A 25,509-nucleotide genomic window follows, 5' to 3' on the forward strand; every position below is an offset into this window, starting at 1 on the left:
ACTGACTGAGTGCAGCAGCCCCTGGCAGACACAGCCAGGAGAACATGGAGCCGGGCTCCGCCTTCCTGCACTTCCGGACACACAGCCATCGCAAAATGGCCGCCGCGCCGAATCTCTGACATTTCGGGGGTTCTGACATCTTTGCCGCCCCCCTCCTCCTCCTCCTCCTCCTCCATTACATCCTCCTTCTCCTCCCTCTCCGACGGCCTGGCAGCCGAAGGTCCGCTCCACAAGGCGCCGGCCACCCCGGTACCACCGCCGTTCCGGCAGACGAAGGCAAGCAGGCGCCGGGGAGCAGCTGTCAGTGTCAGAGCAAGGTAACCGGAGCCCCGGGGTGATGGCTCATTGTCCTTCCCCTGCCAGCCAGGACAATGGGGGACCCTCTGCTGCTGCTCTGCAGGAGAGCCAGTGCTGCTATGCATCGTATGTGTGTATGTGTATATATATATATATATATTTTATATATATATATATATATATATCTATATATATATATATATGTGTGTGTGTATATAATATATATAATGTGTGTGCGTGTATATAGCTATATCTAGTGTATATGTGTGTGTAAAAAAAATCTATGTATAATTGTCTATATACAGCCCCGCGCCCCCCCACAAACACAATAAGAGATGATGAATTTATTCTGAAATTGCTGTTCTGGCACGTTTCTTCCTATATAATGTGCTGGTATTCTTATTTAAAAGTTATATATACTGTGTGTGTGTGTTTGTTTGTGTGTATATGTATGTTATATATTACACACACTTCTAGTGCCTGCCTTTATTTTGTCGATACCTGCCTGGGGCACCTAGATATATATGGGAGGCGGTGCAGATTGTGTTCCCGGCTGTGCTTTAGGAAGGTGGACCAGTAATACCTGGTACTCCTGGGGGGCTATCGATACTTAGTTTGTGGACAAATGGAATTTAATGCTCTGCGAGTTATGAAGTCTGTTGTTGAAGTATTGTAGGAAAATGGTCAACTTAGATGGGAAACTCCCAGAGCACCGATTGGTAGTTGGAGCAGTGATAGAAGTTGGCTTGTTCGTGCGGGCTGGGGGATGTCACTTAGTGTCACCACTGAATGATTTGGAGGCGATGAGGGTGTAGAACAGATGCTTGCTGGAGCTGGGCATCTTGTGGCCTATAGTTGGCTGTGTGACTTATTAGGATGCTGGGAGTTGTAGTATCGGAATGTGTACAGTGATGACATTTATATTTCCACTATATGTTACCATAAGCCTTCAGCCATTTCCTATATCAGACTATTTTCATCTTTGTCAAATTATTTCCTTTCATGATGTTACTTGCTAATTTGATCTTTAAGAAAGTATTATAACATTTACACACCATCGTTTCTTCTTTACCTGGATGTCCCTTCCTATAAATATACTTCCATAACCACTTCATTTTAACAACTACAGCATTCCTTTGCTGCAACTACCAAACCTTTACCCAAGCATAGCCTGCTGATTCTGTGAGGGCGATTCAATTAAGAGCTTGGTGAATAGCGCCGGAAGGTTGGTCCCGGAGCTATTAAATTCACCTTGCGGTTTAGTCCCGACTAGTCTGACTTAAGTCAGAGAATGCCGGTTCTCGCGACTAAAGCAGGGTGTTTAGTTGCGATATCAGTCTTTCTCCGACTGAAGTGCCGGCCGCAAGGCTTTTAGCACTACTGTAAGCCGGAAAACTGCCTCGCTGCCGGCACTTTAGTTGGATTTCTCCTCGCACCGTCTGGAGGGTGCGAGGTGAAATCATTTAGTTGCCATAACAGCGCGCTGAATTGAATAGCTCCCTCCCGGCGCTATCAGCAGCGCGCTGAATTGTATCGGCTCCTATACTTGTCATGGCGTATGCCATCTTTCTCAAATATCTCCTCTTGCATGTCACGTTCTTCACAGTAATTCATGATTTATCTTCTATTTCTCGTAATTGTGATATCTGCAGAGCTCATTAAATTATACACCTTAGCAGAGGGCTAAACCAGTTGCTCTGCTATCTGGATAACCAGCAACATGTAGTTCTGCAGAATGTAATTTAGTGCAATATCTGGAAGAGAAAGGGTTTCTTGTGACATGGTGTATAGTGACTAAGGGGTCTGTGTACTAAGACTTGGCGAGAGATAAACAATCAGCTTCTAACTGTCACTGTACAGGCTGTGTTTGAAAACTGACAGGAGTTGATTGGTTGGTACTTTATCTCTCTCCAAGGCTTAGTACATAACCTGTGGATTTAGTTGCGTTGGCAAACTATTTTCTTTTGTTGCCAGGCTATTATATTGCTAACAGGTGTGAGACGGATCATTGTTACTATGCATTGGAATAACTTAATAGTGTTCACTCTAGCTCCGGCGGCAGGCAGGGCGCCGGAGCCAGAGAGGGCACCTTCGTGAGCACGCACGAAAAGGGGCATGGCCATTGAAAAGGGGGCGTGTCTATAAGACGCGTTCCCTTTTCGTCACTCTTGGACTGCGTGCCCGGCACTTACGGACATGGCGGGCAGGCCCCAAGCGCTGCAGACAGGGAAATAGATGTCGGGCGCATGTGCCCGGCGTCTATTCTCCGGCGGTGACGGGTCTCCGCACATTTCTCCACCCGCGGGACACTGCAACCCGCGGGTGAAGACGGCACCCGCAGGCTGTGAGGACAGGGCGTTTTTTGCCCTCCTTCTGGAGGGCAGGGTCCTTGTTGCCCTCCAGTAGGATGGCAGGGCACCGCACCCCGCTAAAACAGCCTAGCGGGAACGCTTACTTAAATTAGCATCATGAAGAGATTAAGGGGCCCATTTATCAATGATCGCTTTTGCAACGCGATCAGGTCATGCCAGTAATGCCCCTGATCACATTGCAAAATGAGATCCTATCGGCCGGATGTATCATCCAGGACTTGCAGGGACGGGCTCTGTAAGGAGCCCGTCCCTGCGATGCCTCCGGAGAGCTGCCGGCCAGTGCCGTGGACTGCACATGTACATCCGCCATAGCCGGAGAGGGCTAATTATGCGCGGTGTAGCCCATAGGCTACAGCGGCTAACGTCATCTTCAGATGGCGTTAGCTGCGGGGGCCAATATCTGGAATGCATCGCATTCCAGATATTGGTAAATTTTGCAGCATCACATCCCCCATAGAAACCTATAGGGGAGGCGGCTACCAGCGGCAATGGAGGGATCGGAGGATACTTAATATTTGAGGTAAACCCCTGAAAACTGGTGTTTTTGGGGATTATACCTCAAATACACTTTGATAAATGGGCTCCTAAACCTTCACTTTACATGTGGCCTAGTGTACATGTGCAGATTTATTTTGCGTCAGAATTACGGGTATGGGGCTGTGAAGGAAAATGCACGATCCCCGGGAGGGTTAGGGCTGCAGAGAAGGGGGGTCAGGGTTAGGCACTTAGAGGGGGGTTAGGCACTAGGGAGGGAGGTTAGGGTTAGGCACCCCTAAAGGAGGGGGGGGGGGGGTTAAGGTTAGTTAATACTTACCTTTGGAGCTGTTGGGATCTTCACTGGTGCCGGTCATCGGGATTTGAACATAGATGCGGCGGTATTTCATACCGATCCCATCACGGGATGTGATCCCCATACGACAGCGCAGATCTAAAGATAGATTATAATCTATAACATTCTGAAATAAACTCCATAATGATGTAATCCACTATATAATTACTCCATTATGGTGTCATATTTTGTATTATTACCCCATTATGATGTCATTACAGTGATAATTTCTCCATATATTGCAAATGTACAGATAGTGATGTCATAAGATGCATTATTACCCCATAATGATGTCACTCGATGCAAATGACCCCATTCTGTATCGTGGCCACCGCTACAATTCCAACCTGGGAAAATGATGTATTGCACGGACTTCTTTTCCTACTGTCCTATATGGTCCAGTAACTAGTGCAGCACAATACTGAACCTTACTTGAACGCACAGTGGCTCTCACACTCCCAGATCAGCCTGTGGACACACTGGGGCCCAAATGTAATACGGTGAGCGTTTAGCCGTAAACGCTCACATTTTTTAAACTCGTCCAGTGTAATGGAGTCCGAGAACATGCAAACTCACATGTTTATAAACTCGAAAAACTCTCATGATTTAAACTCATCCAGATGTTTTCCTATTTTGAAGATAAACCTCGACCAATGTGAGAGTTTACTGCGAACGTTACATTTTCTATACTCTCACCCGATTACATTTGGCCCAGTGTTTCTCAAACTCCGTCCTCTGGGCCTGATTCAGAGCTGAACGCTCTGACCAGAGCGCTCGCTCTGAATCAGGGCCCTCCTCCCTGAAAATGGAGCGTCCTCTTGGACGCTCGCATAGCTGTGGGTGACCACCCACAGCATATGCGAGCGTCCATGATGATGGTCGCAATGGTCTTGACCATCGCGACCATCGGGCTTGCGACGGAGACCCTGCGGTAGGGTCTCGCTGCCGCAAGCCCAGGAGTGATTTTGGCTCTATCAGAGCCAAAATCACTCCCACTGACATCACTAGTGATGTCAGTGGGGCCGGCTTCAGACGGTAGGCGTTCCCATGGGAACACCTCCGTCTGGCAGGCACGCCCCCAGCACGCCCACCAAAGGGGGCGTGCTGTCAATCAACATCGACAGCACGCCCCCTTTGGTGCGAGACCCGGAGCGATGGAGAGCCCGTCGCTCGCCAGGTCTCGCACATGCGCACGACGGAGCTCCCTCCGTCGTGCGCATGCACAGTGGGGGAACATCGACCCGCTTGCGAGCGTACTGCCGCTCACGAGCGGGTCTGAATGACCCCCTATGTTCATGTTTTCCGGACTGGTGCATAGGTGCCTTCATTCCCAACGCACACGTTCTGAAGATATAGAGGCTCTCTTAAAAACACGCACTGCTAGAGGTCCCTAGGACCAAGTTTGAAAAACACAGTTGTAGCATCAGGCTAAACACACGTGTCATGTGGAGCGCATGCCATGTGACCATCAGCTATTTTATTGTTTATAGATCAAAAAATGACCCTTACTTTGGCATTGAGGCTTGGTCCTATTGGCTCATATGGGTGTGCTGAAGCCAGATACGCACTAGACGATCTGTGTGCCCAGCCGACGGCAAATGCGACAGACGACATATCGTGCAGTCTGTACACACCACACGATTTGGTGAACTTCCGCACAATAGGTCATCACCCCGCAGCATCCAAATGCATGGGATCGTCAGTCACATCCTCAGATTGAGCAGCACGCTCGGCATATCTGAAGATACGATGGACAACGCTGCAGGAGCTCACATAATGCGTACACACTGGAATAATGCGTTACACACTGGACCTTTTCCAGGCCTGGCCAAAACGTCAATATTGGTCTACCGGTAGCTCGCGGAGCTCCTGCCAGTAGAGCGTGATCTACAGAAACTGGAACGCTGGCTCAGAAGCGATCAGAGGCTAAAGAAGCCTCTTATCGCTTCAGCGTTCCCAGTGATGCAGTGTGTGGGTGACGTCACCTGTGCACCCGCTGCCCCGCACAATGCATCACTGGGAACTTGTGAGGATCCTGCGCACCTACTGGATCCAGCTGGAGCCAGTCAGCGCAGTGGGAGTGACAGCAGGAGGAGCGGTCCCCAGCGTGACCTTCAGTCAGGTAAGTTCTGTACAGGCACTACTACAAGGGGTACTGCATAATGGGCACAACTTCAGGGAATTTACATAAGGGGCACTACTTCAGGGAGCATTGCATAATGGGCAGTACTACAGGGGTCACTACATAAAGGGCAGTACTACAGGGGACTTTAAAAAAGGGGCACTTCTACTGGGGGCATTGCATATGGGGCACTACTACAGGGGGCATTGCATAAGGGGCACTACAGGGAATTTACATAAGGGGCACTACTACGGGGGGCATTGCATAAGGGGCACTACTACAGGGAATTTACATAAGGGGCACTACTACGGGGGGCATTGCATAAGGGGCACTACTTCAGGGGACATTGCATAATGTGCAGTACTACAGGGAACTTTAAATAAGGAGCACTACTACAGGGGGCATTGCATAAGGGGCACTACTGGGGGCATTGCATAAGGGGCACTACTGCAGGGGGCATTGCATAAGGAGCACTACTGCAGGGGGCATTGCATAAGGGGCACTACTACAGGGGGCATTGCATAAGGGGCACTACTACAGGGGGAATTGCGTAAGGGGCACTACTGCTGGGGGCATTGCATAAGGGGCACTACTATAGTGGGCACTACATAAAGGGCAGTACTACAGGTAATTCATTTGGCTTAGGGGTGCCTTGAAAAAATGAAGGAGACCCTAAGGGTGCCTTGAACTGAAAAAGTTTGGGAACCACTGGTCTAGTGTGTACCCGGCTTAAGAAGTTTAATGGCAGACAAGTGTGTGTATTCTAACAATTCTGTATGTATGTATTTTCATTGGGTCATAAGGTTTGCCAACAAAACATATAATGAGGCAGAGCTGGAATAGTCACGAGAAGCTGATAGACCAGTAGGAGTCACAGGCTGTGTTACTTGTGTCCTGAGGCCTGTGCAATACATTGTGACCCAAGGAATTACCCTGTCTGCTTGTCTGCTTTTATTTATTTACATTTTTTATTATTATATGTTGATGATCGGCTAAAAGCTAGATATAGTGTGAACCAATGATAGACAACCTGATGCACTTTAAACTGACATTTGATATTTTTGGTATCACAAGTTTTAATATAACATGTAATAAAAAAGGTAGAGAGCTAATTCTTAAAGAGAGAGAATTGATGGGTCCTGTGCACGATTTCGGCAATAGGGTAGTACCAATACAGGGCCAGTAATGCTGAATAATGATCTGTCATGGTGTTTCTGTATATTCAGAGTGCTTAGTATAAGACGCCTTACCAAAGTAAGGACATGCTTGATCTGGTGGCTCATGTCTTTGGTTTCAAGGGGGCTGATTCAATCCAGAGCGCTGTTAAGGCAACTAAAGGATTTCTTCTCGCCCCCTCCTGAGGTTGGGAGGAGAAATCCGAGTGACGTCCTGGCCGCGAGGCTATTTTCCAGCTTAGCGCGGGGCTAAGAGCTTCTCAGCCGGCACTTTAGTCAGAGATTGCTGGTTGTCGCGACTGCCCAGGTTAAGTCGCCAGGCCAGCATTCTCTGGCTTAACTTATAAGTGTCGGACTAAACAGTGCGCTGAATTGAATAGACCAACTTCCCTGCGCTATTCAACTCCCGCTGAACTGAATCTCCCCCATTGTGTTTTTCATATTTGGCCAACTGATTCAAATGTGCAGTATATTACTTTGCCGTTGTGTTATACTAACATTTGTTATAACAAAGTACACAGTTAAGGCGCATATCCGCTACACGGTAAAAATGAACGGTTATGACATTGCTCTCGTTCAATTGTTCATTAATCGTGCAGTGAATATGCCGGCAACGACCAGTGATGCGCGCTACCGCTGGTCGTTGTCGGCATCTGTCATCGTCTGAACATGCAGATATCGACAGGTTGTGCGTAGTCGTGGATGAGGAAGGACGCCTGCACTGAATTACATATCGTCCAGTGTGGGCACATTATCCGCTGCTCAGTATGATGATCGATTGCACGATTACGATGTTGTAATCGTACAGTCGTTCTACACTCGTGTAGTGAATACGCACCTTAAGTTACTTTTGGTTCCTGGAGTGTAATATTTCAGGATTGTATTTTCTTTGATTGTTTCTATCTATTGCAGTAGACTGGTCAAAATTACTTTTTGTATGATTAAGTTATTTATAGCACATATATATTCAGCAGCACTTTACAGAGACTGTCATTCACATCAATCTATGGTGTAATATGTACAAAGCCTTGGAGAGAGAGAGAGAGAGAACTTATCAACCAATCAGCTCCTAACTGTCACTTTATAGCCTGTGTTTGAAAAATGACAGGAGCTAATTGATTGGTACTTTATCTCCATTATCTCTCTCTATCTCTCTCTCTCTCCAAGGCTTAGTACATAGATACTTATATTCCCTATCACATGCCGATTAACACAGGGAAGACATACATACAGTGTTGAGATACAGAAGAGCATATATTTTGTAAATATATATTGTGCGTTTCATTTAACAAATCAAAGGCGTCTCGTTGGCTCCTGTATTCAGTATTATCTTGTTCTTCACTATTGTACAACAGTTGCTTTGGGCAAAACCGCTTCTAATCTGTATACACGCTCATACTGTGTAAGAGTCTTTGACTACGGCCATAACTGTGTGGAGTTTGTATGTTCTCCCTCTACTTGGCTGGGTTTCTTTCAGGTACTCCGGTTTCCTCCCACACTCCAAAAATATACTGGTAGGTTAATAGGCTCCCAACAAAAACACATACACACTGCACGATTTGCCGTCCCGATTTGGCCAAATCGGAATGACATCGCTCTAGTGTGTTCCCAGCTTAAAAGAAAAAACTCTCTGGATATCTGTGCACCGTGCAGCTTGTTCTCATGTAAGAGGTTTTTTTAGTGTGTGTGTTTTAAGCCTTAAGCTGGATACACACCATTTGACTGTGCGACCCCGCGATACGACGATGTAACGTTACATTGCACGCACCATTCACACTGCGCGGTCCTGTGTACAACAGCGCAATGTATTGTTACATAGTGTTAATTCTAGGTCCGGGGCAGGGCACTGGACCGTAGAAAGGGCACTCTCGCGAGTAGCCACAAGAAAAGGGTGTGTCTTTAAGAGGCACCCCCTTTTCATCACTCTAGGGGGCGTGCCCAGCGCTTACAGATATGCTGGGCAGTCCCTTTTCTTACTGCGTATAGATGCCAGGGGTGAGTGCTGCACCGCAATTATCCCCCCTCCCTCTGTGGGACACTGCAGCCTGCGGGCGGGGAAGGCACTTTGCATGTTTTAGCGGGGCGTTGCCATAAGGGCAGGGGGCATTCTACCCTTTTGAAATCAGGCAGGGTGGGACGACCCGCTAAAACAGCCTAGCGGGAACGCTATTGTTGCAGGTAACAGCACCGCGTCATTCATCGCATCGTCCCATCTGCCAAGCAGAACAGCAGATGGGTCGATGCGCTGAACGACGGATCGGGCGTACACATACGATGTGTACTATATATTATTCCGATGTGTAATGGTCCAAAGACTTCTCTGAGGAGTTTTTACAAAGTGGCAGCTATTCCCTCAATATTTAAAGCAGCACTAATATTAAGTGCAAAGCAAGACGAATTTTGCTTTTTATTGTTAGTGCCGCTTTAAATTCTGAGGTCAAACCAACAGTTTTTGTAAATATACCCCGTAGGGGGATTTTCCCCAACATCAACTGAAACATACCTGTCATGATAATACCAGCAGGACTTCTGATTGGACGCTTCCACACTACAGAGCACTAGATTCTGTTCGCTTGATGCCAGGGAGCCATATCGAACAGTTTCTGGACCCAATGCTGAAATCAAAATAGTCTAGCGTGTACCCACTATGTTGTGCGGTGCACGCTCCTATGGGGTCGTCAGCCGCATAGTCAGGTCCGGCCCTACATGCAGCTCAACCTGACGATGCTGCAGACATCCCCATGTAGCGGTATACGGCAGGGGCCGACCTATCGTATGGTCGGGCACCATATCGTCTAGTGTGTACCGGCCACATGATACGACGGCCTGACTATGGAGGGGGCCACTATTTGCATCGCTGGTGTGTACCCAGCTTTAGGTCAGTTTCCTCATTGCATAAGCAGTGGTCGAGGTTTCCCGGTTCATCACTTAGATGATTTGGAATTTTGTGCCTCTTTAATGTATTCCAAATATGGATCTGTGTCGGCTTTTACTGATCATTTTATTTCCCCAGAACCCGACCATGAAATACATTTATTGGGGGGGAAATAGTGAAACGCACAGCGCTGCTGCTACAGCAATAAAATAATATGGCTACGCGGAAAGGAAACGTTCCTCAGACCCTGAGAGAGGAAATAAGCACATAAAAATATAAAGGCGTCATGTTCCCCAAAAATTTCTGAGAAGCCCACAGGAAATCACAGCACTTGTAAAAATATTGAGGGCACTGTAAAGCCACTTCTTCTATAGGATTTTTATTATGCAGCCTTAAAGATTTCAGAAAAAGTATATATGGGTAAAAAAAATGAAAGTATCTTCTGTATTTATCCTTTTATTGTACTGTAAGTGCCTGTAAATGACGCCGTCCCTCTGTATTTTGAATACTTGAAGGTTTGTTGAACGCACTTCAGTCACACAGTGCCTCAGGGATTTAGCTGCTCTCTTAGGTTACATACCGCTCAGCCCATAACACGGGTTCCTCCGCTGTCTGTAAATTATAGGTCCACTTTAATTGTCATATATTCAGGGACGTTGAGGGTAGAACTGGTACAAATTACCCAGGTCTGTGCAGGGGAGGTATAACAACACCCATCCCCCCCCCCCAATCTCTCAGAGATGACAACTTTTGACCTAACCTTCTTTTATTGGGTTCCTGACTATAGGTAGACAGTAATTAGTTAGACAATGTCTAGATAGACACCAGATGTTAGACAGTTAATAGTTGGACAAGGATAAAAGTTCGACACAGACAGGTCAGACACACTAAGGTTCGAAAGGTACAAAAGTTCGAAAGGTACAAAAGATCGACAGGGTCAAAAGTTCAACACAAAAATGGTCGACACATTTTTTTTTATTTTTTTAGGGTTAGGCACTTACTGGAGGGTTAGGTTTAGGCACTTACCCCCACAGTAAGGGTTAGGCACCAGGAGGGAAGGTTAGGGTTAGGCATCAAAGGGAGGGTGAAGATTAGGGCTAAAAAACTGAAAATAAATAGTCGACCATTTTTGTGTTGACCATTTTCATGTAGAACTTTTGACCCTTTCGAACTTTTTACATGTCTAATTTTAATGTGTCTGACCTTTTGTTTGTGTCTAACTTTTTTCTCTGTCTAACTATTAACTAATTACTGTCTCTCTTATACCACACCCCTTTTATTCCACTGCAACCAAACTATGCAAATCTGTAACTGCAAACCACACCTCTTAACGTGCACTCGTGACTCTCTACGCTATTGCCAGGGGACTTTGTCTCTATTCTGTGTTTATTCTGTTTAAAATGCACAATTATTAATGTGCAAGTTGAATAGTTTCCAACATAGGAATACAATTACAGTGTATATTCTAAGCTCGTCAGCCTTGGGGGCGCAACATGATCAGTAGGCATGAATGTAAAGTCATTTATTTTCTTACTATATTCCTGTAAAATTGGAAAGCATAGGTAAGAATATTGATGTTGCGTAAATAGTCATGATCTTATAATTAGTTTATATTGACCAGGAAAGAGACATTCTCCGGTCAACAGTAAAATTGAACTGAAACTTAGATTATTCTTCAAAATTGTGGAGTTGTATTAAATATATCTCGAAAAGAGTATATTCTATGTATATACAGTACTGTGCAGCATTTTTTCCACACCTGCCTAAAACTATTGCAAAGTAAGAATGCTTTCAAAAATAGAAGTGTTAATAGTTTACTTTAATCAATTAACAAAATGCAAAATGAGTGAACAGAAGAGAAATCTAAATCAAATCAATATTTCTTCTTCAGGGTCCATAGGGGATCCACAGGGTTACCATGGGGTGTGTGTGGTCAGAGAGGTCTGGGTACCAAACAGTTAAGCTTTAGCTCCCAGGATGCATCGGTCCTCCTACACATATACCCAGCCACAGGCAGACAGTTTTTCGTTTGGTGCAGCAGGATACGGTTTCTCCTTTTTATTTTTATGAGTTATTAGATTTTACTTCAGAGCAAGCAGTGCTAGGCGTCCTTACGGGCGCCTGTGCCGCTGCTTCATCTACCTCCGCCGGCGCCGCAACACCAGTAACTGGTCCGGAGATTTAGGCGGGCGTCAGCAGGGCTTAGCTAACCGCTCCACTGGGGACCCAGGACTGCAGCGGAGACGCAGGGAATCGTGTGTTAGCAGTCTTTCCCTCCGGCGGTGGAGACCTGCCGGAGGGTGCTGCAGTGGGGCACCTCGTTTGTCTGCTCCCCCACTAAACCACCGGGGGATCTGGCGCCGGGGACTGTTGCAGCGGCCATTTTTCATGAGGCCAGCGCACCCGGGGTTATTGCAGCACAGGGGAGGTAGGCTCTCCCCCGACAGCCCCTCCCCCAGCCCAGACGGCGATCCCTCACTAAGGGCTTTCCAGCTTCTGAGCTTCTCCTCCTACCTTTCTCCCTATATGAGACACTCAGACCGCGAGTCAAGCAGCCTTGGTCGGCCAGACGTCCAGCTTCCAAGCCTGACGACAAACCTTCTGCCTGATGGGGCGGGTCTCCTCCTGGGGCATCCCAGGGTGGGAGGCAGACTTCTTCAAAATGCAGACTCTTTGCGTCAAACAACAGACACATGGGTCCGAGAAGTGGGGTCTCAGGTGTACGCCCTCACTTTCTTGAGGCGTCCTGCCCAGCAATTTTTTTGTACAGGTCCCCCATAAGACCCTGTCCCTCCAGGTGGCCATTCATTCCCTGCTGCGTTCAGGGTTGACAATACCCTGCGAGGAACTGGTTTTTATTCCACTCTTTTTGTTTCAGAAGACGAATGGATCGCATAGGCCTATTCTGAATCTCAAACCCCTCTAACAAATTTATCAGAGTTCCCAAGTTCCACATGGAAACTTTAAGATCAATTGTCCTGGCAATGGAGCCTGGGGATTTCATGGTTTCTCTGGACATTCAGGATGCATACCTGCATTTACCTATTACTCCAACCCACCAGCGGTTACTACGGTTTGCTGTTCTGCAGCAACATTACCAGTTTCAGGCACTACCCTTTGGTCTGTCAACAGCCCCTTGGGTCTTTACCAAAATAATGGCGGTTATAGCGGCACACCACAGAAGCCAGGGAGTCAGAATCCTGCCATGCCTAGGCAACCTCTTAATCTTGGCAGACTCACCGGGTGTGTTACAACGCCATCTCCAGCTGACCGTGGACTCCCTGCAAACACACGGCTGGATCATCAATTGGGAAAAGACCTCCCTATCTCCGACACAGCGGATGATACATCTGGGGGCACTCCTAGATTCTCCAATACAGAGTATCTTTCTGCCAGCAGGCAAGATTTTGACTCTAGACTTGCGTGTGTGCAGCTTGCTCCATAATCGGAGGGTATCCATTCACTCATCAATGCAGGTCCTGGGGTGCATGGTGTCCACCTTCGATATGGTGGAATACACCCAGTTCCACTCCAGATCTCTGCAACGTCTGATTATCTCCCTGTAGAATAGACAGTATTGTCTGATCTGATCCTCCTCTCTCCGGAGGTTCGGCTTTCCCTCTCATGGTGGCTACAGATGTCCCATCTGGACAAGGATCGCCCCTTCTGCATTCCAGATGAAAACAAAATTATAACATGCATATTGCAATAAATCCAGCACACTAGTTGTTATCAGCTATTTGTTACTGATGTTAATGCAATTATCATGATAAACACCTGGCATTTTCCATTCACATAGGAGATAGAGACCAGTTCCAGCCTATAAAAATCCACGTTACACGTTTTACATTCCCTCCCTTCTTAGGTGCTGGTTTTATTATTCCCCCCCCCCCCCCCACCCATCTATTCGCACCCAAACTAATAGATGTGTACAGTACTTGCCTCTGTTCCTGGATGAAGATAATGAACATTTCACTGGAAAACTGATCTAGATCGAGGAGCCAGATCTGAACTGTTAGGATCCATGTTATATTTGGACAGGTATAGCTGCCAGTGAGTCACTAGTTTTTCTTACTAAACAGGCAGCATGTGTCCGACAGCGTCTTACCTTGCATAGTCACACAGGGGACGATTCATTTGTTTACACAGTGGCTATTTTTTTTACGGCACCCGACTGCGCAATTCAATTGTTGCTCCTTTCGGGCGCAGTAGCCACCGGCATTTTTTGCTCGCATTCTCAGGAGAGTGCGGGCAAATATTTGCGATAAACCCGTGGTTAAGGCCTCGAACGATAGAATTTCAACACTGGGCGCCCATTATTGCCGCCCAAATAACAATTGAATGGCCCCCAGTGGAATTGGTGGATACATACAGTGGGGCAGTTCCAGTGATCACCATACCTGACGAGCGTTTTGGGTGTTTACTCTACCATAGTGTCCTAAAGGGGCCTGATGCAAAGATGTGATAGCTGCTGCCTGTAAAGGAGTAGGCATCGCTTAAATGACCAGCTGCCCCCTTTTCCATAACAGCTTTATAGATTACAGGTGCAATCACCTAGTATACCTGCAGTGGTCCATCCCCCTGTACCCCCTAGTACTGTTATATTCGCTATCCGGTCATTAGGTCTACAGCAGGGGTTTTCAACCTTGGCCCTCCAGCTGCTGTGAAACTACACATCCCAGCATGCACTGCCACCTTTTTGATATAACAGCATGCTAAAACTATGGCAGTGCATGCTGGGATGTGTAGTTCCACAGCAGCTGGAGGGCCAAGGTTGAAGACCCCTGGTCTACAGTAATTTCGGTAGACAATGGAAGTTAGACAGGGTCTGAAGGTTGACACACAAATGGTCGACACGTGTTTTTATTTATTTTTATTTTTTTGGTTAGGCTCTTACCCCGACGGTTAGGGTGAAGATTAGGGCTAGAAAACAAAAAAAAGTGGCGAACAATTATCTGTTGACCGAATGTCTCTGTCGACCTTCTGTACCTGTCGACCTTCTTACTAGTCGACCTTTAGTGTGTCGACATTCAGACCCTGTCGACCTATTGTCTATCTAACTTCCATTGTCTACCCAAACATTGTCTAACTTATTACTGTAGACCTAAGTGATCCACACCCGTTATATTCATCTGCGGTGACCAATGACTCCCTATCACCTACCTGCAGCACTCTAGTTGGGGTTTGCTGTCATAGCAGCCCGGGCATTGGATTCCTCTTCTGTTGCAGCGTTCCTATACAGGAAAAGGACCCTCACTAATGTACTTGTCTGATGTGGAAGAAGCTAAAGGCAGGAAATTTTGTCCTATCTCTAATTATTTTTATTTTTTTTCTATTGCTGTGAAATCTTATCTCATGAATATAAAAATAATAATCCTGTTATAAACATGTTTCAGTTGCGTAGTGTCAGGTGATCAGTGTTGGATACTAGAGACTGAGTATGATAACAGGTATGATGGCGCTGCTGCTTATTACATTCCTATAGCAAGTGCTTTGCTGGCACATTAATATTTCATAGGACTGGCTCCCATATTAGTGCAGTGTGGACGGGGGAGAAACATCAAGTCGCCTGAGCAGCCATTAGCTTTAATCTCTTTAACTCCCGTTCTGCAGTAAGCGCCTCTCTACGCTTTGGGTAGGTTTCTAGAAGCTGGAGGTTGCAGAAAGCGAGCATGCAATACACCGTCATGTACAAAGCTAAGGGTTTAGCTTAAGGGATATTTCGGTCACGGAGTGTCTCGTATTTTGGGATTGTCAGTAGCCTATATGCCGTTACATACTGTTTTGTCATTCTTTCTTCAAAGCTGTTGCTGCTTGTACATTTAAATAATGCTAATTCCATATGTGCATTATAATGGTCAGGTCCCCTTTCTTTGTGGTGTTTTTATTTTGATGTGTAAAAAAAACCCATATAGTATTATAAAGCAAATTTAATTGAGTATAGTACACTTTCGTTAGTCTTTATATGCCCACCCAATGCATTTGTAGTCTGTTAAGTCTAAAATGACCACATCGCAGCACAAGTAACTCTTACGGGCTGATTCAATGCTTAGCCCAGGAGCCAAGTTTCTGCCTAAGTGCCCGGGAGCTATTCAATTATTTCCCTCAACTAGCCCCAAGGCTGCACTAATTGTAGGTTTTGGCTGGCACCCTCCTTAGGTTAACGTTAAGTATAGTTTCAGGTGTAGTCACCAGCTGACAGCTGCGTTGCGCCCCGGGAGCTGCTGCTTAACGCGTCTAACCACGGGCATTCTGACGGGAATTAATTGAATAACTACTGGACTAAGTGCCCCTGTAAGAATTGAATTGCCCCTTCAGTTTGCTGTCAGTCACTTTCCCCGTAGGAAAACACATCGCTTGTCCCAGTGTCTCTTCTCGCCAAGGTACCATTCCATAAAAATGTTAAACATTTTACTTTTGCCAATTTTTTAAATACACAAACGGCTAAAAATAGGAGTCAGACTTTATGATAAACTCCTGTTTTTGGCACACACGGCTTATTCGTCTTTAGCATTCTGGTGAAGCATTTATTGCTGTCGTGTATTATTACTGTATGTTATACAATCTGGCACCCTCAAATCCTGCCCTAGTGTTTAAAATGCTTTTGTCTTTTTTTTTTTTTTTTGTAATTCCATGGCATTTTTCTAAACTCACTTAGGAAGCGGACACTACCTTGTTCAAAATATAGGCCCTGTTTTCCTGTAGTTGATACAGATTCCCAAGAACCAGTTTTAAATACAATTTTTTACATTTTTATATATCTCTTCTTCTGCAAATCTAAAAATTTTTTACATTTCTTCTTTTTTTATTGAATGCGGTTTGCTTATTTTTATTCTGCACTTTTACATTTCCGTTATATCTATCCAGTGTGACCTTTTAAATCGGAATAAACTGTGATGGAAATAATCTTGTTCCTATATTTAAAGTACAGAGATTCTATTTCTGAACTTAAGAAAAAAAATAAATCCTATGACTCTTTGGAGAAGAAATGCTTCCAGGAGAGAGACTGGAGAGTTTCTTGTCTGGTAGGGAGCTGAATCCAGCGATAGTGCCACAGAACCAATCATCGTCTAGTTTTCATTTATCTAGTACATTCTACCAAATGATAGCTAGGATCTGATTGGTTGCTATTTGCAACACCTTCACTTGTCCTCTGTTAGAATGTTTGATAAATCTCGTACATTGTTGGAATACATCTCCTGTATACACTGACTACACTCTTGGATCTTCTAGCACAGAATAAGTGGACCCCAGGGAAGGTTTCCTGATATAAAAACATGACAGAAGAGAGCACAAATGGACTTCTCCTTTTTAAGCACATAAATTATGGAGAACCGCGTCAGTGGTTCCTAAATCCCTGTAATGAATATCCAAAAACATATTTAGCAAGCGAGAATAGAACGCATGCTGGGAACATTTTTATAGGCAGGGCTGATTTTTGAGCATTATCCCCTACAGTCATTGTGAGGAGCTTGGCTTTGCAGCGAATTTGTGACACGCAGGATATTTTTAGTGTCATTTCAATATATTTTAGCCATGGTGTTCAAATTGATGGGAAAACTCCCAAGCACTAATTAATCCATGCCAATAATTTTATTTTATTTTTTCATATAAAATAATAAATTAATATATGAAAAAATTGTTAAATCTTTGTAAAAAGTGCGTTATGTAAACATCTAATTTTTTTTAATTTTTTTTTTTTTTCAGGTTGAAGAACTTCAAATTTGTAACCAAAAAAGGCCCTTATGCATTTTATGTGGCCATCTGAAGACGGCGCCTCGTTAGAAGATTTAGCTGTGTGCAATATTGTGATTATCATCTAAGTATAGTCCCACCAGCACTGCCATGTTCCGACGTCAGGACATACCTGGAATGCATGTACGTGAATCATTTACCCACACCGGTCTTTCCGATCCGTTTGTTCTGGATGCGCAAAATATCAAGGCAGGTTACCAATAGCAGAATACAAGCTATTTTTCTTTTGTAACTACAGATCTAATCTTTGTCCTACACTAACATTTTAAAAGTTCTGTCAAAACTATTATTTATACCAGGGCTGGGGAACCTCAGGCCCGGTTGCCGTATAAGGCCTGCGGAATCAGTTGGTCTGGCCCTCTGAGCTTTTTTCTGCTAGCCTCATCTGGCTAGCAGGGTGCCTAGAATGGCACCCTGCAGCCAGAATCTATGCAGCAGCGCCACCTGGAGCGTCCTCAGGACACTTAAGATGGTCACAACGCTGCCCCTACAGCTCCCCGAAGCATCCTCAGGATGCTCCGGGCATTGCTGTAATCACCGGCGATTGTGACTCCGCCCCGCGTGACGTCACATGGTGGGGGCGCGGCCTGCACCAGGCCCACGAATAATGTTATATATATCAAAATGGCCCTCGGCAGAAAAAAGGTTCCTCACCCCTGATTTATACCATAATAAGAACATTGTGTCTGTCTGTTTGTTCCAAGTTGGTGCAAACACTACTGAACCGATTTTCATGAAAACTGCATCATTTTGTAGTGGAAACTCCTAAAAATAACCTGAACTTTGTTTCATCTCAGTCTGTCAAGTTAAAGCTTAATAATAACAAAAAAATTTATTGACCTCATTTATTTATTAAGTTTCTTATATAGTGCAACATATTCCGTTGCGCTTTACAATTGGAAACATTAATAGAACAAAACTGGGTAATAACAGACAGATTTATAGGTAGGAAGGTCCTGCTCGCAAGCTTACAATCTAATAGGCATTGATACACAAGGATAGGTGCTATTTATTGCATTTTGATCCAGCCAGAATGCAGAGGGTTTTTTTTGATGGGCTGTATGCTCCAGTCACACATGAATGTCGGCCAGATGTCAGGAGAATGTGAAAGAAAATGTGTGCGGTTATGTGTAGACTGTGAAAGGGGATGTAAATAGATATGGAAGCTATGAAGGTTATGTGGGCGGTTTGGAATCTGATAAGCTTGCCTGAAGTGAGTTTTCAGGGAACGCCTGATGGTTTGGAGACTAGAGGAAAGTCTTATTGTGCGTGGAAAGGCATTCCACAGAGTGGGTGCAGCCCGAGGAAAGTCCTGTAACCGTGAATGGGAACAAGTAATGCGTGGGGAAGAGAGACGCAGATCTTGTGCTGAGCGGAAATCAATGCAAGAGATAGGTGTGGCATCATGGGCGTAGCCGGTGAGGGGAGGGGGGCTTTGTGTTCACGTTCACTTAAATAGGATAGGCTACATAACGGTCTGTGCACAGGGCACACAGTGACATTGGGGTGAGTGGTGGGTGAAGGCGCTGCTGCCAGCAGTCTGTATAGCGCTCCTGCGACAAGGCCCCTATGCAAGGCAAAACAACTAGAAGACACAAGACAAAAAAATGTTGGCAGCAGCGATTTCATCATGGGCGAAGCTGCGGGCAACAGCCAGTACTGAATGAAATCTTCGCTTAACCTGAAAATAGTTGAACCTCTGTAAGAAAGCCCACCTGTATGTCTTGCGAGGTGGTAACGTTATATCCTATTGATTTTGAGGCACCGCACTCCTCCAAGCACTGCCTACCCAGGGGTAATGCTATCTGCCATTTGTCTTTAAGCACAGCCTCGTTCCTGGCCACTAAATAAGCCGCTGTGCCCCTCTTCTCCCCACTCCCCTTCAGTAATCTTTGTGATGTCGACATAACAATATACTGTACTGATCATATGTTCACATTAGATGTCACTGACATGGTAATTCTGTGTAAAGTAAAATGGAATATACGGCAAAAAACAAAATAAAAACGCACACAGTTTATACCGTCTATAAATAGTAAAAGGAGCAGATATATGCTGGGTCACCTCAGTGACTGCCCGCTGCTCCACCTCGAACCCCTCCCTGTCCGCTGCTCCACCCTTCCGCTCAATTCCGTCCCCTGCTCTGTTTCCCCGCCCACTGTCTTCCATGATGACCTGTCCCGTCCTGCTCCCTGCTCCGTCCCGCCTTCTTCTGTTCTCCGCTCTGTATTGCCCCGCCCCCCTCTGCCTGATGACCTGTCCTGTCCCGTCCTGCCCCCCCGCCCCGCTCTGTCCCTTTCTTCTCTATGCTGCTCTGTCCTTTACTGTATCACCCCGTCCCCTCTCTGTCTGCCTGTTCTGTCCTACCCAACTCTCTCTGAATCTTTTTTACCTGTAGAAAAATATAGTTTTCTGACATTTTGGCACACCCTTGTAGCGATATGCTATAGTGCATGGGAAACATTGCTTCTGTCTCACATGCAGTACTTCATAGTGCTTCATATAGTGCAGGCATGCTTCTTACCCGCTATACCACAAGCTGTTGTAAGTGCTTCACTACGCTATATGCCCGCTGCTAATGTGCTCTCAGGTGACGGGGAAAGCCTAAAGCTCCATTTTATACAGAGAACTTCCATCCTCATGTTTGAAGTCCTGTACAGCAGTGGCTGCTGCCTAGTCTTTCATAGTGTAGGGATAGTAACTCAGCTTAGTGAATGTATTGCAAGGTGAACAGTGTAATGCTTTATTTTGGAATAGAAACTATTTTACACTTTAAATGTAATTCATTGTAGACGCGCACACGCTCTATGGAGCCTACAGTTGGCACCTACTGTACTGTGTGTGTATATAGAGGCTGTTATACTGTATATAGAATGCTTTGTACGTGTGGCTAGAGCCGTACTTCTATACCACGGGATGACTAGTGATGTCCTCAGCAGAGGTATCCCAACAGCGCCCCCCAGTGTTACAGCATGTTTACACGTTCGAACATTAGCTTAGGTGTCACTGCCATCTAAGCTGATGTCCTAGAATGTTTTTAACAGGCTCTTATTATAAAAAGGTAAAATAGCAGAAAAAAAGACCTATGAACAGATATACGTACATGCTTCATTCTGACTCTACACTGAGCTTACTCCTGTGCAATGAACACATGGTAAAAGTGAGAACATTTTTACTTTTTTAGTTTGGTTAAGGTAATGGTGAAACGATTGGAGTTGACTGGAAATGATACCTTAATGTTTTTTGTTATTATTCTTTAAATAATGATGATATCTTAAAGTACTTACGAGCGATTCTGACTCGTGCGCTGCTCAGTCTTTTCTCTACAATAGCCGAATGGGCCTTAATTTGGCGGCAACGGGGCTCACGTGCGTTGAAAAAAGGGTCCATGGGCGTTCAGCCAGAGTCGTGTCCTAATCTTGAGTTGTGCGTATGCAGAACGCGCACCATTTTCAGTCGCAGCTCCTGCTAGCTCGGGGTAGGGCGAGTGCATTTATGGGTGATGGCGGCCGGTTAACAGATACGGGTTTGTAGTTGCGTAGGACTTGCGACCACTGTCTGCATTGTGTGCGATTCAAAATCACACCCACAGAGCTCAGTTAACCTCTGTACAGTTTTATGTACCGTAACGGAAGTAACGGATCTGTCCGTATAAAGTATAAAAAGTTTTTCCCAATGGTCAAAAATGTTTCTTCCTAAGTCTAATATACAGTGAATTGCAGTGTCACGATGCATGGGACAATGGGTGGTATTGTAGCCTGTTTGATCACAAGGACTGTTTGCTTTTATTCCCTTTTTTAGAAAATGATGCGTCCGGTCGCCAACAACAGCGTGGCTTTCTGCGGCAGTGGCAAATCCTCCTGTCTCGGCCAAGAAAGCATGAGAAGTGTGGAGCAGTTTGGCCTGTACGCCACTCAGCAGAGCAAATACAGCCATTCCGTCAGCCACAAGACCATCTCCTGCCAGACGCAAGACACCATAAACGAGGCACACTTGCAGACCGCAGCCGGCAGGGACGCGGACACAAAAAGCGATTTAAAGAAAAAGAAGACGCTAGGCCGATCCGGCAAACGCGGCAGGCCGTCTGGCACCACCAAACTGGCAGGTTACAGAACCAGCACTGGCAGACCTCTGGGGACCACCAAAGCTGCCGGCTTTAAGACAAGTCCTGGGAGACCATTGGGCACTACCAAAGCTGCCGGATACAAAGTCAGCCCAGGGAGACCTCCAGGTAGCATAAAAGCTCTATCGCGGCTTGCGAATCTAGGTTACACAAGTAACAATGCAGCTTTCCCTTACCCCACAGCACTTAGCAGAGGACTCCATTCTGTTGTGGATACCAACATCAAACATCCCGTTGAGTAGAAGTTACAATATATGTATGTATGCGTATTTATATATATATATATATATGAGAAAATTATCAGATGTTTGTATTATCACATTGTCTTCTTTAGATTTATGTAGGCTAGGTATTCTGTTCCAGTCACACAGTCACTGCAAGCCTGTGAGCACGTTGGCCTATCCTTGTTGTGGGCCCAGACGGCATACATGCACACAATTGTTTTTTTATTTTTTATTATTTTTTTATTACATGTTCTTGTGCTGGCTTATATAACTTGTCTTGTGGGAAAAGGGTTTTTTTTTTTTCTTTTTTTCTTTTTAAAAATACTTTGCATGTAGTGTTAGTTTAGAATGGGAAGTCTCTTCGTAGCAGCATATATTTTGTGATGTTTTTAAAATTTACTTTCTGAAATAAAAAAGCTATCATAAACCTAAAAACTGAAAGAATACCAAATACTAAAATAAATAAATAAAGGAAATCGTCGTCTTCGTTTTATGATCACATTGTAGAGTGACCATATAGAGGCGTACATGTAAGTAGACCCAATACTGTCCTAAGTTCCACAACTTTTCTCAGCGGTTTTCATGGATAGTGTAAATATGTCAAAATCCAATTATGTATGTATATGTACATCAATCTAAAAATACAGTTTTATAAGTGCGTGCGATTTATCCAGAGTAAACTGTATTCGTATTGGAACGAAGCCTTGACCTTGGATACTGTCCTGACATTATAGGAGCGAGGGTGATGTGCAAATAATTGATCCAGTCATCGACCTCCCAAAACATTTCACAAAAAACGTGTTTCATGTATTGACCTGGATTCCAGCGGGGATCCTGCCAAAAAATATATATATAATACCAGCCAGTAACCACAATATGGGCTTGATTATTTTTCACTGTACGCGGAGCACAGTATAAACGGCGTTGGCATCGGTGATTTTTGATCATCCCTGTGATGTGCGCTTGCATAAAATACAATTATTCCTAGTGAATGTCTTTGTATCTTTACTACCTGCGCAGTTTATACTGCCAGTGCATGGAAATCTGTTCCTATGTGTATCAGCCCTCGTAGGCACACATGGCTGGTATTGCATTACTGTTTTGATGCCAGCAAAGTTCCATGATGGGTTTCGATGTGGACGGTACTATGTTGGCATCAAAAGGAACCCGTGGGCAGAGGGGTTGTGCTGCTTGGGTTTTAGAGAAGGTGGAGGGAAAAACTTAGCCACTACAGTGGCATTTTAACCAAAGAATTTGGTCACATATTACTTCTTACCTTCTGTAACCAAAGTACTTATACCCCTTTCAGACATACAACCCGGGAAATTTACTGCTCAGACCCGGGAATTTCTCCTGTGCAAATTCCCGGGTATTTGGTCGAGACACCCCTTTCACACTACAGCGTCTACCCAGGAAATTCCCAGGTAGACCCCTTTCAGACAAGAGCAGGGTTTTTCTGCTTACCTGCCTCTTCTCTGCCGTCTGCTCCTCCCAGCCAAAAGCCGGCCAATCGTTATGCAGTTTTTTGTTTTTTTTTTTATTATAATTTTTTTAACATTTATTTTAATTCCCTGGTGGTCCAGCGGGAGTGCGGGTGGCCCGCTGTGGCACAGCTGGCCAGTGCTGGGGGTGGTGAGCAGCAGCGCTGAGCGTCCTATAGGACGCTCTGCACAGTCAGCTCAAAGCAGCAGCGCTGAGCGTCCTATAGGACGCTCTGCGCTGTCAGATACATGTCACAGCTGCTTGGTGCTGCCCGGGAGTAGTAAATTCCCGGGTAGCGCCATTCAGACAGAAGCAGGGTAATTTCCCGGGACTTAAGTCCCGGGAAAAACCCTGGTCGATTGCAGGGGAGGCTACCCGGGAACGTACCTTTCACACAGACATGAGACCCGGGAATTTTGGCTGAGGCAGGCCAAAATCCCGGGAATCTCAGTATGTCTGAAAGGGGTATTAGTGACACCTAGTAGTCCTAGCACTGTTTCCCCATACTGTACCTGCTGATCAGCATAACAAAAGCTTCAGGTTTTTGGTGCACAGTGTTTATTCTAGGTGAGCATTCTGCTCTGCAGTTCGGGATAGCGCCCCAAGCCCTCTTTCAGAGTCTACGTAGTTGGGTTACTATGACTTCTAGCGTGAGTTGACGGTTGGAGGTTTTTTGTTTTTTTTTATGAAAAGGAAACGTATCTGGAATTAAGAACGGATATATCCTGTTTCATGCTTTTCTTATTAGGAAAAAAGCAGCAAGCCTTCATGTGTTCCAGCGATGCATAGGACAAAATGATGGGGTGTTCATGTGTACATTATGGACGGTTTAATCACGTCACATGCAACTAAGGATATGTAATTACCCACCTCACTTACGGATCATGCTAAGCAGTCATTTTCCTCATCTGGATGTCAAATTTGTTGTCTCCTTCTGGCAGCTGAATGAAGTCAAAGAAAGCGTTGCAATATTACCTTGGGTTCTAAGTATTCTTTCCGCTGAAAGGAAACCTGCAGTCAGTTTACTGTTTTTAATTGTGGTTCCATGTTTTTTTTGTAATACAACACCTCTGATTGTGTTTTGTAAAATGACACCTGCGAAGTACTTTTGACCTAATGTTAACTCACATTAAAACAATGAGCTATATTACAACTGGGTGGGTGGGCAAAAGTGCGCATATTTGGAACGGTTGTAGGGGTCAATCCAATTAGGTGCGAATTGCGAGTAGCCAGTTTGTTTCTTTAAACTCGCACACTTCGCCGTGAAGCGCGCTCCCGAAACTTCTCCAATCCAATTAAAAATGCCTATTATCACTACTCGCAGCGGCGAGATGCGAATTGACTGCCAAATGAGATTTGCGAGAAATGCATGAAAATGTGGGGAGACCATCCTGGGCCCCCCAAAATGGATAATTTCATTAGCAGGACCATTTGTGGGCAATAGGAAGGTACTGTAGGTTTTTAAATGGTGTCAAATGGCTGATTTGTTGGGGGGTTTTTAATATAAAAAAACAACTTTTTGTTTAATCTCAAACTAATTTAAATGAAAAATGCAATAAAAAAGTAGGAAAAAGGGTGATTTGAGGGTACTTTGCGAGCACCTTAAAAAATATGATAAAAATTTTTCAACTAAAAAATTATTGTAATTATCTCTGGGGTGCCTAAACTAATGAAAAAAAGTTGATTTTGGAGTAATTTGAGGAATTTTTTAATTACATGTAATTATTGGACTAATTAAGCTAATTGGAAACTTCCAAATGCCTAATTAGTCATTAGGGGGGTGTCCAAGGGGTTCAGCACAGTGTGACCACATTTTAACCTTAAAATAAAGATTTTCCTTTCCATCTCTCACCCTCAGGGAGGTGCGAAAGTTGATAATTCAGTCTGACTGATTCAGTGCGAGTTGCTAATTGGATTGCAAAATGCGAATTCGAAGTGAAAATAGCAACTCGCACCTCGCCATTCGCACCTAATTGGACTTACCCCTTAGAATGATGAGCGTTTTACTTCTGTGAATATAATTTTATTGCTATGTCGTATTTTACAATTAAATATTTAAAAGGAAAAAAAAAAAGCTTTAAATTTTACTCATGAGCGAGGCAAGGCAATTTTGCAAGATTTGGACGTATAACCGTTCAGCTTTTCATTCCAATTTTACATGTGATCTTAAGTTATGATTCCTCAATAAAGAAAAAAAAAACAGAAAAATGAAATGTTCTCAATTGTTTTGTGTGCGCTATGTGCAATGAAGAAAA

General features: G+C 44.9%; 1 protein-coding gene across 6 annotated transcripts; it reads left to right on the plus strand.

The window, feature by feature from the left end:
• On the plus strand, positions 1-25,467 carry CUNH5orf24 (chromosome unknown C5orf24 homolog). 6 transcript variants are annotated; one of them, XM_088475042.1, is made up of 5 exons: positions 1-317; positions 17,378-17,614; positions 21,227-21,656; positions 21,742-21,804; positions 24,003-24,017. In XM_088475042.1, coding segments are annotated over exons 2-5 (594 nt in total). In that variant the 5' UTR covers positions 1-317; positions 17,378-17,515; the 3' UTR covers positions 24,005-24,017. The 6 variants fall into 6 exon arrangements, with proteins under 6 accessions (XP_088331168.1, XP_088331166.1, XP_088331169.1 ...); XM_088475043.1 differs by having other exon boundaries at positions 3-317; positions 21,732-21,804; positions 24,003-25,467; XM_088475041.1 differs by having other exon boundaries at positions 3-317; positions 17,378-17,548; positions 21,227-21,804; positions 24,003-25,467.
• The last annotated feature ends 42 nt before the right edge of the window (positions 25,468-25,509 follow it).

The sequence above is a fragment of the Taudactylus pleione genome, unplaced genomic scaffold (assembly GCF_031769625.1).
Source record: "Taudactylus pleione unplaced genomic scaffold, aTauple2 ptg000161l, whole genome shotgun sequence".
NCBI lineage: Eukaryota > Metazoa > Chordata > Amphibia > Anura > Myobatrachidae > Taudactylus > Taudactylus pleione.